The 19733-nt window shown below is 37.6% G+C and overlaps 1 protein-coding gene across 1 annotated transcript in view; it reads left to right on the plus strand.

Moving 5' to 3' along the window:
• SLC15A1 (solute carrier family 15 member 1) overlaps nt 1-18195 on the plus strand; it is a 60787-nt gene extending 42592 nt beyond the window's left edge. The window contains exons 17-23 of the mRNA XM_024578893.3: nt 321-467; nt 1358-1407; nt 13480-13587; nt 13955-14060; nt 14770-14913; nt 16039-16146; nt 17097-18195. Coding sequence (XP_024434661.1) covers nt 321-467; nt 1358-1407; nt 13480-13587; nt 13955-14060; nt 14770-14913; nt 16039-16146; nt 17097-17282 — 849 coding nt within the window. The 3' untranslated portion in view covers nt 17283-18195. The remainder of the gene's footprint in view (nt 1-320; nt 468-1357; nt 1408-13479; nt 13588-13954; nt 14061-14769; nt 14914-16038; nt 16147-17096) is intronic.
• The last annotated feature ends 1538 nt before the right edge of the window (nt 18196-19733 follow it).

Below are 19733 nucleotides of genomic sequence, written 5' to 3' on the forward strand. Positions count from 1 at the left end.
TGCAGCCCAGTATTTATTATCTCTACAGCTGATGCTCTTCTTTGCCTAATGATAGTCATGATTTCCACAGCATTTATTTTCATAAAACAAAAGTAAAATGCTGGATGAAAACTGTAACTCCTCTGGCAGTACTAAGCAAGCTTATGGCAGAGTCCTTAAGGGTGGGGGACTAAGATAAACCAATGCCAGCTCCCCCAAGGCATTTTTCAAAGTGTTTGAACATGAACTGGCAATGTCAAATAATATGCCATGACAGTGTTCAATGACACAGTGCAGAGCAAGACTCTGTGGAGTTAATTATGACCCTTTTCCTGTTACAGACAAATATATTTAGGACTTTTGATGTGGACAAACTGACAAGTATAAATATTTCTTCTGCTGGATCAGCAGTCACTCCAGTAACTCATAACTTTGAGGAGGGCCATCGCCATACCCTTCTAGTGTGGGACCCCAACCATTACCAAGTGGTAAGTAGCTGGACACCTACAGCTAACTCTTTATTTACTATATGTGATATTGGAGACATGGCCTTTTAGTGGTGTGACTTTGTTTACCCCTATGTAGTATTACATTAGATAACCATCAATTTCTTCCTTCTTTAAAGACATAAGTCATTCGACCTCCAATAAAAATTTAACTGGTGGATGGGAAAGATTAATATTAAATTTTTTAAAAAGAACTTTTGAATGTAGTGTGTGTGCATGTGTGTGTATATATATATATATATATATATATATATATATACACACACACACACACACAAGTCACACAAAGTACATGTGTGCATTCTCAGTGGCTTTTTGAGGTGAAGTTTAAAATATATCTTTAATTGTATAAATTTTAAAATTTCACTGAATAATTGGAAAATTAGAGCAGTTTCTGTAAAAAATATAGTGAATATATCAGGTAAAAGCAATAAAAATACATATAAATATATAATTACAAATGTAGGCATCTGGATATGCCATTCAGCATATGAACTAGTTATGAAGGTGTAGTTGAGCTAAATGAAGGAGTTGTGGATGTTCTGTAAGGTGAATTTAAGTGAACTTCTATAGAACTGGAATATAGAATTAAGACTTCTGGACCGTGTGTTTAATTAGGGAGCTGTTGAATGGCGTGTTCTACATTCTCAGAGAGCAGTGTTCTGTGGAACCACTGGAAAACAATCATGAAAAATTGTAGAGGCACATGTTAACTTCAAAGACAACAAGGATGAAGGATGGAGTCCTACAAATGTAATAATTATGCCCTCAGCTTCCAGGATAAATGTCAACATCATTCTCCTTTTCCGAGGCTGAAATGTTAATCTAAATATATTCTAATGGATTAGATTTTAAAATGTTTTCTTTTTCAGGTAAAGGATGGCCTTAACCAGAAGCCAGAAAAAGGACAAAATGGAATCAGGTATATGTATTTCTTTAAAAATTAAGTTATATCAGCTTCTTATGGAAGTAATACACATCTGTAGTAAAGCCCAACTATAATAAGGATATAAAATGAGAGTATGGGTTTATCCCAAGAAGGTAAAGTTGGTTCAATATTTTTTAAAAATTACTCAATATAATTCACTATCTTAACAAACTAAAGAGAAAAATCCATAAAATCAATCAATTGATGCAGGGAAAAAGCATTTGATAAAATTCAGTGTCTATTTATGAGAAAAACACTCAGCAAACTAGTCATTGAAGGCAACTTCCTTACTCAGAAAAAGACAGCTAAAAAAAATCCCCAGGTTACCATTATACTTAATGGTGAAAGTCGAAGTGCTATCCCCATAAGATCTGAAATAAGGTCAGATCTTCTATTCTCTTTACTCATATTCAAAATCCTTCCAGAAGCTAATGCAGTATGACGAGAAAAAGAGTAAAAATATCTAGTTTGAAAAGGAAGAAATAAAACTCACTACTCACAGATGGTATAATTATCTTCAGAGACCATCCCAAGGACTCTGCAAAAAAACTCATGGAGTTAATAAGTAAGCTTGAAAAGAGTCCATGATACAAGGCCAACCACAAATCAAACGTATTTCTATACACGAACAGTGACTGATTGGAAACTGAAACTTTAAATAGCATGAAACAATAGCTCCAAAAAAGGATGAAATGCTAGTTATAAGGAAACATATACAGCATTTGAGAGTTGAAGCTACAAAAGCTTTATGAAAGAAATCAATGAAGAACTAAATAAATGGACAGATATGCTGGGTTCATTGATTAGAAGACTTAATATTGTAAAGTTGGTTCTCTTCAAATTGATCTGTGGATTTAGTACAATTCTTATCAAAATCATAGCATTATTTCTTGTTTATTTCTTCTAGTTTTATTCTGTTATAACTGACAAAACTGTATGTATTGAAAGTGTACAATATCATGATTTAGTATGTGTATACATTATGAAGTATTTACCACAATTAACGCATCCATCACATCACAGTTATCCTTTCTTTTCTGAAAAAAATGCTTAAGATCTATTCACTTAGCAATTTTCTTTTTCTTTTTTTTTATTTATTATTTTATTTTATTTTTTAATTTTTTTTATTTTTATTCAGTTACAATTGTCTGAATTTTCTCCCCATCCCTCCACCCCACCCCAGCCAATCCCACCTCCCTCCCCCACCTCTACCCTCCCCCTTGATTTTGTCCTTGTGTCCTTTATTGTAGCTCCTATAGACCCCTCTCCCCACTATCCCCTCCCCACTCCCCTCTGGCTATTGTTTCATTGTTCTTAATTTCAATGTCTTTGGTTATATTTTGTTTGCTTTTTTCTTTTGTTGAGCAATTTTCAAATATACAATACAATGTTATTACCTATAGTCACCATGTTGTACATTAGATCCTCAGAACTTATTCATCTTAAAACTAAAAGTTTATACCCTTTAATCGATATCTCCCCACTTCCTAACCCTTACATCCTGGCAACCACCATTCTACTCTCTATTCTATGAGTTCAGCTTTTTTTTTTTTTTTTAGATTCCATATATAAATGATATCACACAGTATTTGTCTTTTTCTGACTGGTTTATTTCACTTAGCAGAATGCCTTCCACTTCCATCGTGTTGTCACAATAGCAGGATTTTCTTCTTTTTATGAATGACTAATATTCCATTATATATATATATGAGATATGTATTATGTACATAAGGACAAATTTAATATATATGAACATATTGATAAATTAGATTTCATCCAAACTAAAAACTATATATCTCACTGTTCTATATATCTCATTGTTAAGAGAGTGAAAGGATAAGCTACATACTGGTAGAAAATATTTACAAATCACATATCTGACAAAGAAATTTTTGTATCTGGAATATATAAATTACTCTCAAAACTCAATAAGAGAAAACAACTGAGTTAAAAAATAGGGCAAAAGGTTTTAACAGACATTTCACTGCAAAAGATTTACAAATGACAAACACATGAAAAGATGTCCAACACAAATGGCCATTAAGGAAATATAAATTTAAACGACAGTGAGTTTCATGACACTCCTATTGGATAGCTATTATATATTTTTTAACTGACAATGCCAAATGGATTAGGCCCCACCCTAACGACATTTTACCTCTTTATTTTTTTAAGTATATTTTATTGATTATGCTATTACAGTCTTCCCAATTTTTCCCCCTGTATCTCCCCTCTTCCCTGCACCCCCAACCCTCCAGCATCCCCCCACCCTTAGTTCATGTCCATGGGTTGTACAGATAAGTTCTTTGAGTTCTCTGTATCCTACACCATTTTTGACCTCTCCCTGTCTATTTAAAGCCTACTAATTATGGTTCTTCTTCCCTGTATCTTTCCCCCCCACTCCTCCCTTACCCCTCCCCACTGAAATCCCTCCATGTAATGTCCATTTCTCTGATTCTGTTCCTGTTCTAGTTGTTTGCTTAGTTTTTGTTTTTGTTGTTCTTCTTTTATTTTTTAAGGCTCATTTACTGATAGTTGTGAGTTTGTTGTCTTTTTCTGTTCATATTTTTGATCTTCCTTTTCTTAGACAAGTCCTTTTAACATTTCATATGATAATGGCTTGGTGATGATAAATCCCTTCAATTTGACCTTCTCTGGGAAGCACTTTATCTGCCCTTCCATTCTAAATGATAGCTTTGCTGGATAGAGTATTCTTGGATGTAGGTCCTTGCCTTTCATGACTTCAAATACTTCTTTCCAGCCCCTTCTTGCCTGTAAGATTTCTTTTGAGAAACCAGCTGGTAGCCTTTTGGGCACTCCTTTGTAGGTAACTGTCTCCTTTCCTCTTGCTGCTTGTAAGATTCTCTCTTTATCTTTAATATTGGGTAACTTAATGATGATGTGCCTTGGTGTGTTCCTCTTTGGGTCCAACTTCTTTGGGACTCTCTTGGCTTCCTGGATTTCCTGAAAGTCTATTTCCTTTGCCAGACTGGGGAAGTTTTCCTTCATTATTTTTTCAAATAAGTTTTCAATTTCTTGCTCTTGTTCTTCTCCTTCTGGCACCCCTATAATTTGGATATCGGAACATTTCAGGGTGTCCCAGAGGTTTGTAAGACTCTTCACTTTTTTTAATTCCTGTTTCTTCATTCTGTTCCAGTTGGATGTTTATTTCTTCCTTTTGTTCCAAATCATTGATTTGAGTCCTGGTTTCCTTCCTGTCACTGGTGGTTCCTTGAATATTTTGCTTTATTTCATTTTGGGTATCTTTCATTTTCTCTTTCATTTTTCAACCAAACTCAATCACTTCTGTGAGCATTTTGATTACCAGGGCTTTGAACTCTCCATCAGATAGGTTGGCTATCTCCTCATCACTTAGCTCTCTTTCTGAAGTTTTGCTCAGTTCTTTCATTTTAGCCCTATTTCTTTGTTAGGGGCCCCTGTTAAGTTGTAAGGGGGCAGGGCCTTAGCTATTCACCCAGGCAGGGCAACTCTCCTTGCTGCACTGTGGTGCTGCCTGTGGGGGAGTGGCCAGAGAGGAAACAATGCAGCTCTCCTGCTCAGCTCTGACCCACTTTCTAATGAACCCTCATGTGAGACTGGGAGTTTCTCCCACTGAGGCAACCCCCGCTATAGTCCACAGTCAGCTCTCAGTCTCAGTTTCCCATTCAGCCAGACCCACCCACATGGTCCACTGCCTCACCAGGGATTCTCTCAGCTGACCCCACCCATGGTTCACCACCTTGCCACAGGTTCTCTCCGTCCTCCTGCCTTATCAGTCTGGTTGGTCTGGTTGACTGTTTCTTTAATTCCTTGGTTGTTGGAGTTCCACACAGTTTGATTTTCTGGCACTTCTGGGTGTTTATTGACTTTAGATTGGTTGTTAACCTACTTTTGGTTGTGGGAGGAGACAAAGGGTTTCTACCCACACCTCCATCTTGGCTGTACCATTTTACTTCTTTAAAGACCCTACTCCAAATGGTCACATTCTGAAGTACTGAGGGTTAAGTTTTCAACATATGAATTTGGGGTGGGCGGAACATACCTTAGTCCATAATACCTTCTTTTATGTCTTCTGGATTGCTCCTCTCTCCCCCACACATACATTTACCACAGCTGCCATAGCAGATCTGGAAGGAAATACATTGATGATGGTCACCTGGCCCTTTTCTGATCTTTGTATTGGATTCTCATCTGGAAATGCCTCTGGGGTATTCTTTGTGCCTCAGAACCATTGTTTTGATTTCTTCAGAAATGTCTCTTATCTTTGGAAACTTTGAGCAATTTAAATTGTGGTGTTCTTTCTTATTCCAGTGCTGTTAAAGCTTCATTTTTCTTTAAATTGTCATTGTTGAGATCTTGGAAAAGGACCCATGACATCAGCAACATTTTACCCCACCAACCCACCCATGTGGTAAAAGATAAACCAGCAACATTTTTCTTTTAATTGCAACATCAAATCCTTAATGGATCCAAATGTTCTGGAGATAACTCATAAAAAAAGGGAAGTTCTAAAAACTAGTCCGAAACTAACTGATAAATAGAACAACTTCAAGAATTTCAGGAAGTCAGATTTGTGAGTATGTGAATTAAACAAAGAGCACACAGAGGGGTTTGCCAGATGGTGAAGGAATGAATGGAAGTCACACTGACCTCCTCCCAGGACCAATGTGGATTTACAAATACATTGTGGAGAATTCACCTAGGACAAACAACTGAACAATAATGACAGAGGAGTCTTATACCTCAGACAGACAGAAGAATCATTTTTAGCACAACTTGACTGCTAAGGAATGTAGTGGAGAGTCGAGAAGACTGGCTAGATGCCCACAGGTGGCAGCGCTGGAGGGATAACTAAGCAACTAGTTGGATCCTCCTAAGAAGTGTGGGGTCTAAACACTAAGCTGGGATCCCCAGCTAGAGCACCAGAACCCCAAAAGTACACAGATGACATCCAGCTACAAAAGCAGCAGGGTTGCTCTCTGCCAGAGACAGATGGCTGGGGACACAAAGAACCATTTAAAGGGACAACGCACAAATTTTCATTTGCAACCACTTACCCTGGGCTCCAGCAAAGGCAGGGGCACATTGGGCTAGAGACTCCTGAGGAGAGACTGGGGATGAAACCTTTGGGGAGAGAACTGAGTAGCCCCCGGAGATCCTGGTGCTGAATTATCCCCCATACAACAGCAGCCATCATGCTCAGGTAGACCGGTCCCCTCCAAGCAGCAGCAGCCTGAAGGGAAACAATAGCCCCAACTCCAGGAGGGATTCTGTCCTGCCCTGTGGTGCTCATCTGACTGCTAAGTGCAGAGTGACTAGCTTAACAACTGCAGGAGTAAGCCACAAACAGTAGATCCCTGGAAGTCTCAGAACAGGCTGCCTAAGGTCAGACAGGGTCACCATCTCACATCACCAGAAGCAGATCCAGAAAGAAAAAACAGTGGTAAATACTAGAGGCTACAAAGACAAAATCCACTGTGGTCTGCTCCATCATTTGTGATTTTTCTTTCCTGCACAGCATTTTAACTTTCATTTCTTGTCCATCAAGTTTGTGCATATTAAGACACTAGATTTTACACTATAGTTAATTTCAATTCACATATTTTGCCCCTCCCTTCTCTAACCCCATTTTGCCTTCTTCTGTCCCCTCATTATTTTCATTTTAAATTTTGTTTTCTCTCTTGCTACAACTTGTTTTCATTCTGTACTCTTACTATTTCTTCCCCATACAGCCTCATAAAACCAAGTTTCTTGTCAATGGTCATCTCACATACTTTTTCCCCTGCTCTTAAAATACCTGCCTTCTCTCTCCACCTTTAGTATCTTGATAAGAATCATGTTGAATCTATAAATTGCTTTGGATAGTGTGGACAGTTTAATTATGTTTAATTCTTCCTATCTGTGAACATGGTATATATATGTGCTTCCACTTATTTGTATCTTCTTCAATTTCTTTCTTCAGTGTCTTACAATTTTTCAAGTACAGATCTTTTGCATTCTTGGTTAAATTTATTCCTAGGTACTTATTTTTTGATACGATTGAAAATGAGATTGTTTTCTTAGTTTCCCTTTCTGATTATTGATGTATAAAAATGCCACTTGTTTCTAGATATTTATTTTGTATCTTGCTATTTTACTGAGTTCATTTATCAGTTCTAGTAGTTATTGGTGGAATCCTTAGGTTTTTTTATATACAGTATCATGTCCCCTGCAAAATATGATCATTTTACTTTTACTTTCCATTCTGAATACCTTTTATTTCTCTTCTTGCCTAATTGCTGTGTCTAGGACTTCCAGTAATATGTTGAATAAGAGAGGTGAAAGCAGACATCCTAACTTGTTCCTGATCTTAAGGGAAATTGAATACGATATTGGCTGTGGGTTTGTCATATGTAACCTTTATTATGTTGAAGTATGTTCTCTCTATTTCCACTTTGCTGAGAGTTTTTATCATAAATGGGTACTGGATTTTATCAAATTCTTTTTCTGCATCTATTGATATGATTATATGATTTTTATCCTTCATTTTGTTTATGTTTGTTTGTATGTTGGGTGCATAAATGTTTATGAGGTTTATATCCTCTTGTTAAATTGCTCCTTTTATCATTATGTGGTGTTCTTTCTCTCTTCCTATAGTGTGTGTTTTAAAGTCTATTTTGTCAGATATAAGTGTTGCTACCCCAGCTTTGTTTATCTTTCCATTTGCATGGAATATCTTTACCCATCCATTTATTTTAGTCTGTGTGTATTTTTTTCTGAGATGGGTCGCTTATGGTCAGCATTTATATGGATCTTGTTTTCTTACCCATTTAGCTCCCCTGTGTCTTTTGATTGGAGCATTTAAGCCATTTACATTTAAAGTGATTATTGATAGGTACATATTTGTTGCCATTTTACTCTTTTAATTATGTTCCTTTGTTGTGTTTTTTTTCCTCCTCCTCCTTCCCTTAACATTTCTTGTAATACTGGTTTGGTGGTGACAAACTCATTTAGCTTTTTCTTGTCTGGAAAGCTCTTTATTTCTCCTTCAATTTTAAATGATAGTCTTGCTGGGTCAATGCTTTTCATCACTTTGAATATTTCATGCCAATCTTTTCTGGCCTGAAAAGTTTCTGTTGAGAAATCAGCTGTCAGTTGTATGAGAGCTCCCTTGTAAGTAACTGTCTTTCTCTTACTGCTTTTAAGATTTTCTCTTTGTTTTTAACCTGCACCATTTTAATTATGATGTGTCTTGGTGTGGGTCTTTTTGGGTTCATCTTGTTTGGAACTCTGTGCTCCCTGGACTTGTATGTTTTTTCCTTCACCAAGTTAAGGAAGGTTTTGGTAATTCTTTCTTCAAATAGGTTCTTGATCCCTTGCTCTCTCCTTCTTCTGGTACCCTTGTGATGTGAATGTTGTTCACTTCGTGTTGTCCCAAAGATCCCTTAAACTATCTTCTTATTTATTTATTTATTTATTTATTTATTTTGCTGCTCTGATTGTTTTTTCTACCTTATCTTCCAAATTGCTCATTCAGTCCTCTACTTTATCCAACTTACTGTCTAGTGTATTCTTCATTTCATATATAGTATTCTTCATTTCTGACTGGTTCTTATGTTTTCTGTGTCCTTTTTCAAGGAAATCATGTGTTCTCACTAAATTCCTTGTAGTTCTTATTAAGTTTCTTTGAGCATCCTTATAACCATTTTTTCTAAACTCTATATCTGATAAGTTGCTTACCTCCTTTTCTTTTAGGGTCTTTTTCTGGAAATTTCTCTTGTTCTTTCATTTGGGACATGTTTCTTTGTCTCCCCATTTTGGCTGCCTCTTTGTGTTCCTTTCTATGTATTAGGTAAATCTGCTAGAGTTGTCAGGGTGAGGCCAGTGGAGTTTATCAGGCCCAAAGAGACCAAGATTTGACCATGTAGACAGAGGACTCTGCACTGGTCAGGCATACAGAGGAAATAAGGCCCCCATCCTAGAGCCACACAACTCAGTCTGTCCTAACTTCTTCCCAGAGCCTGATCTCAGCAGGGTGGGGCTAATTCATCTCCCATGAAGGGGAAGTGTCGATAGGGCTTGTGGGAAGGTAAAGAGAGTAGTCCCCACCCAAGAGCCACACAATTCAATCTGTCCTGGATTCTTCCCAGCCCTCAGCAGGGCAGAGCCTCCAGAAGTCAGGAGGATGGAGCCACTGGGTTGGGCTTCTGGATCTCCTATGAAGGAGAGGCACCAGTCAGTTTCAAGGGAAAATGTAGGAAATAGCTCCCACCCCAAAGTCACACAACTCAATCACTGACACCCACTGAGTCCCTATGTCTACACCCTGACCCAGGCAGCTGACTCCTCAGCAGAATGCAAACTCTACAAGGATGGGCAGCAGGGAGTCCAGAGGATGGGGCTATTGCATTCCCCCAATCTGATGCTGTATAGAGGGGAGTGCTCTACCCGAGAAAGTTGTCATCTGTGATATGGGAGCAGAACTCAGCTCAGGGATCCTGGTGGCTGTCCCTTCAGCTCTCCCCAAGAGCTACAAACCCCAGTCTCTCCTCATGTGACTCTAGGGTCCCTCCAGCAGAGCCTAGGGTGAGGGGCTGTAAATGAGATTTTATGCATTGCCCTTTAAGAGGGCACCTGTGTCTCTAGCAGACTTGATCTCTCCCTGGTAGACAGAATCCCCACTGATTTTCACTGCCAGATGTTATGCAGGTGCCTCTTCTTGGCTCTGGTGCTCTAGACTGGGGAGCCTAGCTTGGGGTTGAGATCCCACATTTCTCAGGTGGGACTCCACAGCTGAGATATCCTTTTGGAATCTCAATCACTGCCCATGGGTGAAAAGAGCAGCCAGCTGTTTTCACATCTCCACTCTCCCTACCAGTGTCGATGTGGCTTCTTCTGTAAATCCTTGGTTATAAGACTTCTCTTCAACTACTCTGCCATTGGTTATTCAGACTGATTGCTATATAATTTGCTTGTAACTCCAGTTTTGTCCTGTTATGAGGTGACTGTACCTTTCATTTATTCCACCGCCATCTGGATCCTTCTATCTTACGCATTTTTTGACATTAGGTATCACTACATATGTACATCTACGTTTGTGTGTTTCTTTGTCCACATGTGGTTGTTTCTCTAGGGAAGTGGTCTTTAAACCTTTCATCATATTCAATAAAAATATTTTGAGCATACAACCACAATGGATGAATATGGTATCATTTATAAATTTGTACATATAACCAACATATAACTGTACCAAATTAATATGTGCCTTATAGTAATACAAAAAAAGAAATATAAAAAATGAGAAAAGTAAAAAACAAATATTTTACAAATATCTTTATTCATTATAAGTACATAAATAATTGGTGTAGATAATGCAAATGTGTGCTTCATTAGTTTCTTTTTAAAATCTCAATTTTAAGGTTTGAAAAAAAGTTATGCAGAGTCCTCGTTTTAAGTTAGGTTTATTTCAATCTTGTCATACTGATAAAAAATTCTTTAAGGAGGGAGTGAGGGTGAGACATAAGAGGCTTTAAGTAGATTCAAAAAGAAACCTTCATTTAAAAAGTAAAATTTTAACAAAAACTGCTAGAACAACTGGAAATTTACATGCCGAAGAGTAAAGTTAGATTTTTCCAACCTGATACCATGCACAAAAATTAACTCAATGGATCATAAACCAAATGTAATGAACATAATAAAATGTAGAAGAATAACAGGAGTAAATGTTTGTGACCTGGGTAAAGTAATGGTTTCTTAGGTATGAAACCAAAAGCACAAGCAACAGAAGAAAATAGTAACTTGGACTTCATCAAAATTGAAAACTTTCATGCTACAAATGATACCATCAGAAAAGTGAAATGACAACTCACAGAATGAGAAAAAATGTCTGCAAATCATATATCTGATGAGAGACTTATATTCTGAACATACAGGGTCTGGCACAAATAATGCCCCTTTTTATTATAAAATCTTTTATTACAAAATCATGCGCATGCAATTCTGTAACATAAAAATATCACACTGAAGCACACCATATGACATTTTAGGTGAAATGTTCAAATTAAAACTATAAATTACTACACCCATATTATTACCCTACCAACCACACTGAAGCAGTCATTACTTCTGCTGGATGCTGTATAAAGAATTTTTATAGGTCACTAATAAAAGGACAGATATCCCAATTTTTTATAGGAGCAAATATCTAAACTGAAATTTTTCCAAAGAACATATACAAATGGCAAAAAACCCATTTGAAAAGTTTCTCAAAATCATTAATCATTAGGAATGACTATGATTTGACAAATGAAAATCAAAACCATAATAAGATACCACTTCAAACTGTTAGGCTGTATTTTTTTAAGAAATTAGACAATAACAAGTGTTGGTGAGGATGTGGTTAAATTGGAATCTTTGAAAACTGCTGATGGAAATGTAAAATGATGCGGCCACTTTGGAAAACTGTTCCTTAAAATGTTAAACATAGAGTTACTACATGATCTAGCAATTTCACTCCTAAATATATGCCCCAAAGAAATGAAAACATATGTCTACCCCAAAACTTCTAGATGAATGTTCATAGCAGAATTACTCACAACAGACAAAATGTGGAAACAACTCAAATGGCCATCAAGTGATAAACAAACTGGGGTCTATCCATACAATGGAATATTATTCAGCCTTAAAAAGGAATGCGGTACTGATATATGTTATGAATGCACCTAAAAACATTATGCTAAGTGAAAGAAGCCAATCAGAGAAGTACTCCATACTATATGATTCAATTTTCATGAAATGGCAGGCAAATCCATACGCACACAGAGCAGATTAGTTTTTGCCAGGGATTGGGGGAAGGGCCATGGAGAGTCACTGCTAATGAGTTTGCATTTCTCTTTGGAGTGATGAGAATTAGATTGTTGTGATGGTTTCACAACCCTGTGGATGTACTAAGCCACCGAATTGTATACTTTAAATGGGTGAATTTTGTGGTATGTAAATTTATCTCACAAAGCCATTTAAAAAAATGAGAAGGAACCAACCTATAGGTGACTTGGTTATTCTTTAAGGAACTGGTCCCATCTTGTCATTTTCTCAGCTGGTTCCCATTCTCCATACCTCATTCCATGATCACTTTGTAGCCTTAGATCCTGACACTCCTAAGAGGCCTAAGCTAACTTGAGCCTTAATGGGGACTGACTGGGCCTGAACACAATTACGAGAGCATAAGTGACCTTGGATCTCTGCTCTCCTCACCATTCAAAGCACTCAGAGTGTGTTTGCTGCTTATGCTCTATTTTCTATTGTTTAAAACACATCTGATATCTATGATGTTGCTTTTTTTCAGATTATTTTATTCTTTTTGGTATCTTATACAGGCTGAGATGTATGTCAGAAAGATAATCGTACTCTAATATAGTACTCTAGCCTTATGGTGAGATTTATTCAGAGTCTTTTAAGTTACAAAGCCAGGCCCCAGGCCCAAGTTCCTAAATTCATATTCTTCCCACTGTCTCTCTTTTGAGTGGTTCATCTTAATCTTTGATAAAACAGCTTTAAATGTTTGGGACAGTATTAATTCTACCCATTAGGCTCCTTGGGACACATATCAGGTTCAGTTTCCTATACTAATTACCTATCAAACTACAACACATTGAATGCCTAAGGATGTCAGGACCTGAGTTTAATTCATAAGTTCTCATCAATTTCTGATTTTTGTCCTCCACCACTTTAGCTCTAAAGCTTCTGAAGCAAGGAACACAGCAGCATAGCTACCTTCTTGAAGGGAAAGAGATCAGTACCTGTTTCAGTCCATATTTAACATTCCAAACATCCTTGAAATAGTTCCTAGTTACAAAGTACTTAGAACAGTTCCTGTTATTTAACTACATCAAAATTTTAGGTGTGTTTTCATGAATGGGTGAGCAAGGGCAAGCCTGGGGTTGCTTACTTTCTGCCTTTACTCTAGAAATCTTCTGTAAACATCTTCAATTCCTTCTAATAGGAAGCATAGCCTACTTCAGGTGCTGTGATTTAGAGCTAATCATTCCTTAGTCCAGTCACAAGACAGATTCTTGTTTTCTGTTTCAGATTTGTAAATGCTTTTGGTGAGAGCTTCAATGTCACAATGGATGGGAAAGTATATGAACATGTCACCAGCCACAATGCCAGCATATACAAGTTTTTTCCTTCTGGCACGTAAGTACCTATACTAGACAGTTTGTTCCAAAGTTCAAGGATTTCAAGTCTTATTCTTTAAACAATATATTGAAGCTTTTAAAAATTTTTTATTGTTATTTTATTACAATTATCTGAATTTTTCCCCCTTTGCCCTCCTCCACCCAGCCCATCCGCCTGCTCCCACAGTCAATCTCCACACTGTTGTCCATGTCCATGGGTCATTCATACATGTTCTTTGACCAATCCCTTCCCCTTCTGTCCACCATTATCCCCCTCTCCCTTCCCCTCCGGTCACTGTTAGTCTGTTCCATGTTTCCATGCCTCTGAATATATTGAAGCTTTTAATACCTAGAATGTTAACCCGTATTATTCTTTCTTTCCATAGAAAAAACATCACACTAAGCTTCTCAGAGATTCCAGGGACCTGCAACAAAACTTTTATATCCAACCTTAGTTTCGGTAGTGCATATACCTATGTAATCATCAAGAAGGTTAGTAACCCATTCAATCAAATCAGAAGTGCTTCTCAAACTTTCTTCACGTGAGTCCTCACAAACACTTAGGACATAGTCATGATTTAAATTATTATTAGGATCTGTATTTTAAATGGCGTTAGAAGAGGGGTGTCAAACTCATTTTCACCGGGGGCCGCATCAGCCTTGTGGTTGCCTTCAAAGGGCTGAGTATAATTTCAACTCCTTAACAGTTAAGAAGTAGATACATTTATACAGTCCTAAAATTATTTCAACCCTTGGAAGGCAATCACAAGGCTGATGTGGCCACCGGTAAAAATGAGTTTGACACCCCTGCCTTAGAATTAATTCAGTTTACCACCAAGTCTTTACTTAACATTGACTTAAGTTCACCATTAAAATAAAACTGAACTCACTAACAGTTCACATTGACCAGTATTTGATGCTTTTAGTTCACAGAGATGGCAATGTTTTGAACAATACTAACTGCCAATCTACTCTCTTATTTAAGGGGAAAACACTAGTGAACATATTTTCAAATCCCACCATGGCTATCTCATCACAAGTATAAAACACAATGTTGTGTATTTACATTGAAAATGTGTACTTGATAAATCATATGACACAACCCTAGAATCAAAACTCAATTTGCTAGTTAGAACAATTTTTACTTTAGAAGCAATCTTAATTTTAATTTTTTTTTCTCACTTTCACTTTATTGATTTAGGATAATGGCTGCCCTGAATTAAAAGAATTTGAAGATATTTCACCGAATTCAGTTAGCATGGCCCTGCAAATCCCACAGTATTTCCTCATCACCTGTGGGGAGGTGGTTTTCTCTGTCACAGGATTGGAGTTCTCATATTCTCAGGTTTCTTGTCCATTGGTTTTATGACCCTTCCTCTAAACCCCTGCCTTCAAAATGCTGCTGAGCCTTCATTTAAATCTGGGTTAGCCATACATTTATAATGTAAAATAATTCCAGAAAACATTGTGGTATATTCTGCCAAACAAGGTTTTTGAGGTCACCATGCCTTTTCTTTATATTGACTACGAATATTACTGTTTAATTTTATGAGTGCATATATCACACATGTCTATATTTCCACAGTCACACAAAGAGGTTTATACTCCTAGTAGGAAAAGTTGTATTAGCAATGGTCATAAAGGTCATGATAGTCAGGTAACTCTGCATTCTGAAACAACCAAATGGTATCGACAATTCATAACAGTGCTCATTTCCAGGTCTGTGTTCTCATTATCTTTAAAGTTCATTTGAGGTCTCTCTATAGCTCCTAGTAAACATACTGATTAAGGCCTAGATTTTAAACATTAAAAAACTATTATTTTATGTATATATACTAATGAGGCAAATCTTGCTGATACCTTTTGTAGAGTTTAATTTCTGAATGATTTTATCAAAGCTACAGTTATAGTAATTATATCCCCATAATATCTAGTACCTTCAAGTTTCAGGAAAGATTGTAAATATGAGCTGGATAACCCCTTTCTGTGGTGACCTCAGTCTAATAAAAGAGATGACATAACACAGATAACAAGAGTTTGAAGAGAGGTTTTGGTGATGTGGCAGGGAAGCTCACAGAAGAGCAAGCTTACAGCCTCCAGAAAGCAGCCTCCATGGCGGGGGCGGGGGGGGGGGGGAAGGGTAGGGAGGGGGAAGGGGTGTCATGCTGGATGTCTACTTGGAAACTCTTTTGCAGAAATAGAATCAGTTCATCTGTAGAGTTGTCTGTTTAACTAGGATGGCAACTTTGCAAGTATGTGGAGAGGGAAATACAAAGGCTTCTTGCATGTTTATACAACTCGAGGATTTAGAGTATCTTGCTACCCAAGCAATTATCTTTTTTACATTCAAGTCAGCCTGACTTTTAATGTGCATTTTTAGCATGACTGCTTAATTAAATGAATTGGTGAGTTGTATTCTCCTGCTGAGGTTGAGATGTGGATTGGGATTCTCTTTGCTTTGCTTCCTCAGGCTCCTTCCAACATGAAGTCAGTTCTTCAAGCGGGATGGCTGTCGACAGTGGCTGTTGGCAACATCATTGTGCTGATTGTGGCAGGAGCAGGCCAGTTCAATGAACAGGTATGAGGTAGAAAGGGAGATGTACCTTTGTCTTATCTATCAGTGGTCATCATGATGTCCCTCCCTAGCCATCTATATATACATGGTCATCTCAGCTACTGGCTGAATAAAACTGCCAGACTGGCCAGATAGGGTACTTACCAAGTGGTCTTATGGCCAAGCACGTGCTGATTCTTCTTATTTCCACCAGGAGTTATGTAATTGAAAATTGACATAGCAAAGGAAGTTATTGAATTGACTTCAATAGGAGTTATTGAAATAGCAAAGAAAAGATCTTTCCTAGCTTCATTGAATTTAAGTTAATAGTCCCAGACCAGACATGTAATCCAGAAGCTGTCATAATTACTAAAGTTAAAGCCATTCTAAAGATTGTTGTGATTTTTCCACCCTAAATAAAGTAAGGGCTTTTTATGATACTTAAATTCTCTCCTTCAGCACATCAGCATATCTACCCCATAAGGGAGTTATCCCATACTTCACCCCATCAGTTTCATTACCTCCCCTACTGGCTCCCCTAAGAGCGTGCTCATGACCTCAAGGTACAGCCAAAGGATAGCAGGGCTCTTAACTTCAAACAGTTCAACATATTCTTTTTCTTTCAAGAAATGCCTGATGTTCTCTTGGTTTCCAACCATTCTGGGGCTGACTAAATACCTTAAGACTTGAGTTTTTCAGAAATTTTGTGTTGCCTTCCCAAAGTCTTGTGTTTCTGCATTCCAGTGTTAGAAAAATGTTATCTTGATCTGTGAGCATTCACAAAATGCTGGCTCTTCTGTATCAGTGGCAATAACTGACCATTCTATATCTATAGCAGAAGCCTACCAATTTCCCCTAACAATTTAATTTCAAAGCACCTTCCATCTGGACATAGCAAGAAAATATACATGTGCTATATACACTACTATAACTAATACTGTTTTTGTTTTTTTCTTGCTCCAATTCCTTCAAAGTGGGCTGAATATATTCTGTTTGCTTCGTTGCTTCTGGTTGTCTGCATAATCTTTGCCATCATGGCTCGATTCTACACTTACATCAATCCAGCAGAGATTGAAGCTCAGTTTGATGAGGATGAAAAGAAAAAGAAGCCAGAAAACCTATCTAGCACATTGGATCCCATCTCAGAGATACAGATGTGAATGTCAGGAAGCCAGTGGAGGATGGATTGGGCCCAGAACATGCCCTGACTTTGGTCCCCAGGTGGCAGGACACTGTTGGATGGCCCCTGATGGGCAAGACTTCAGAATTATGAACTAAGAAAGCAATTTTTGAAGCAGCCATCAGTAAACCTAAAACTCTGGAAGAAGTCTTTTTTAAAAAAGTCTTATTTAATGTATGCATGCGTGCACACACACACTTTTACACACTGAGAGCATATCCTGCATTTAACTCCTTTCCTATCACACAAATAAAGTTATTTTGGACTAACTTAATTTTTTGAAAGGATGAAAAAAGTTCCATATTGTTTGCATTCCAACACTGTACGAAAACAATGTTAAGCAAGGCCAAAGACAATGTGAAAGTGAATTTATAGGTTTAAGGATGGTGTATAATAAGCTAGTATTGACTGATACCTTTACCTTTTTTTTCCAGTCCCTACTCCTTTTTAAATTATGTGTACCTCAAAAGATCACTCAGGTAAAAGCCAGTAATGATTTTTAGAGTCTCAATAATATGAAATTAGTTCCCACTCAAAAGAATAAGTTTCTCTGTGTCTTTGGGTAGGGTAAGAAATTCTTAACATGTTTTCTGATTATTAAAGCTGTGCACACATTAAAATTTCATCAGAAGTTGATAAAAGCATTAACAAAAGAAATGCCCACATATAATAAATTCTAGGAACATGAAATATAGAGGTTCATGTCCTCCTGGTTTTATTCTCCCCAAGGATGGATGGATGGATGGATGGATAGATAGATAGATAGATAGATATACTTCTCTTTTATTACTAGGATCTTTCTATGTTCATATTTATGTACCATCTCAAAGTGTTTTTCTCAATACTCATTAGCATTTTCTGCTTGAATAAAAATTCTTCCAAAAAATTATAAACACTTAATGACTAATTTATTCTATAGATACTTATCATTTAACCATTCCCAGGTTTCAGAGCCAAAACAAATCTATGTTGGTACTCTTGTAAAAAGAAGGAACCATTCTTAGATAAACTTGTGCACAGCTCTGAATGTGGGAACTGGTCTCTGGGTTCGAAGGGAGGGCCAATGTTAGACATGCTTCACCCTCAAACTTGTCATTGCACTGTGGAGACAGAATGAAGCTGGTGGGGGAAGTAGGAGACTGAAAATCCAGAGCGAGAAACACACGTGATCACACCTTGCTGAAGACCTTTTCCACCATTAGGATCAAGTGCTCATTCTTTAACTTGGGCCCATGAGGCTCCTTTTTCTCTGGACATATCTCCTTTCTCTCTGCTCACTCTAATCTAACCAACATTGAATTTATTCTAGTTCCTGGAATGCATCAACTTCTTACTTCCAGGTCAAAGGCTAAAGAAAAATCAGGTCCCGAGACACTTATTCTCTACCTACTGTTCACCCTTCTCTTCCACCTGGCTCAGTCCTCTTCATTTGCAGGATTCAGCCCAGTTCCTCCATGAGCCCCACTGTCCGAATTCCCTTGCTTTAGGCTGTGTCTTCTTTGAGGTCTCTGCTATTGCACACCCTCAGTGTACTATAACTATGTAGCTTTCCCTGGACTGAAGCTTTCTACATGTACCCTGTTCTGCATTCATTTTCTGTGAACGTAGGCCTGTACATGTTAAATAAGTGTTTCAAACCTCTTAGGCTATGAGGAGTGAGATGGAAGAGGAGAAGAACTGAACATTCAGTAATGATTTGAATGGGCCTAATTAATGGACTCTAATGTGACAGACTAGCTATAAGGGACAACTAATATTGCTTCTCTGATCATTTCTACCCTCTAATTTCTATCTTTTGCCTTTGATGGGTAAACCAATAGTTATAGTAATGAGCACTCAGTTTTCATTATTTCTCATCAATAATCAGAAGAAAACTAATCCTAAATCTGCAAATGATATTCTAGTTCTAACTCCTCCTATAGCCTCAGGGAACTTTGGGCCACTCTGGACCTTTTAGATCTCATTTTCTTCTCCTTCAAAACAAACAGAACACTGGTTGATCTGAGGTCTTAAAAATTCTTTGTTCAAGAGTGTCTGGCACACAATAGGCTTCCAAATATTTGAATGAAGGCCTGCCCCTCGATGGACTCTGATGTTAACATTATAGATGACTTTTGTGCATGGATGGAAATGACTCCTACATCATCTTCATTGGTCTTTAAATAATATGATGAAGCATGGAGGGGAACTGGGGCACTTGGCTCATCAGGGTTGAGTTTTCAGAGTAATCTTCTAAATGTAATCACAACTGATGGATGTTCGGGATGTGAGACATTAGACAATAACAAACATCATGGGGTACAGATGGCAAAGGGGTACACATGAAGCCAGATCAATAACTTCTGGTCTTCCACCCTTTTCTCAGCCCCCATTTTTTTGTGCTTTATGCCCTTCTCTACCTTTTGAGCTGATGGGTGTATAATCAAAATAC

Source organism: Desmodus rotundus, chromosome 13 (genome assembly GCF_022682495.2).
Source record: "Desmodus rotundus isolate HL8 chromosome 13, HLdesRot8A.1, whole genome shotgun sequence".
Classification (NCBI taxonomy): domain Eukaryota; kingdom Metazoa; phylum Chordata; class Mammalia; order Chiroptera; family Phyllostomidae; genus Desmodus; species Desmodus rotundus.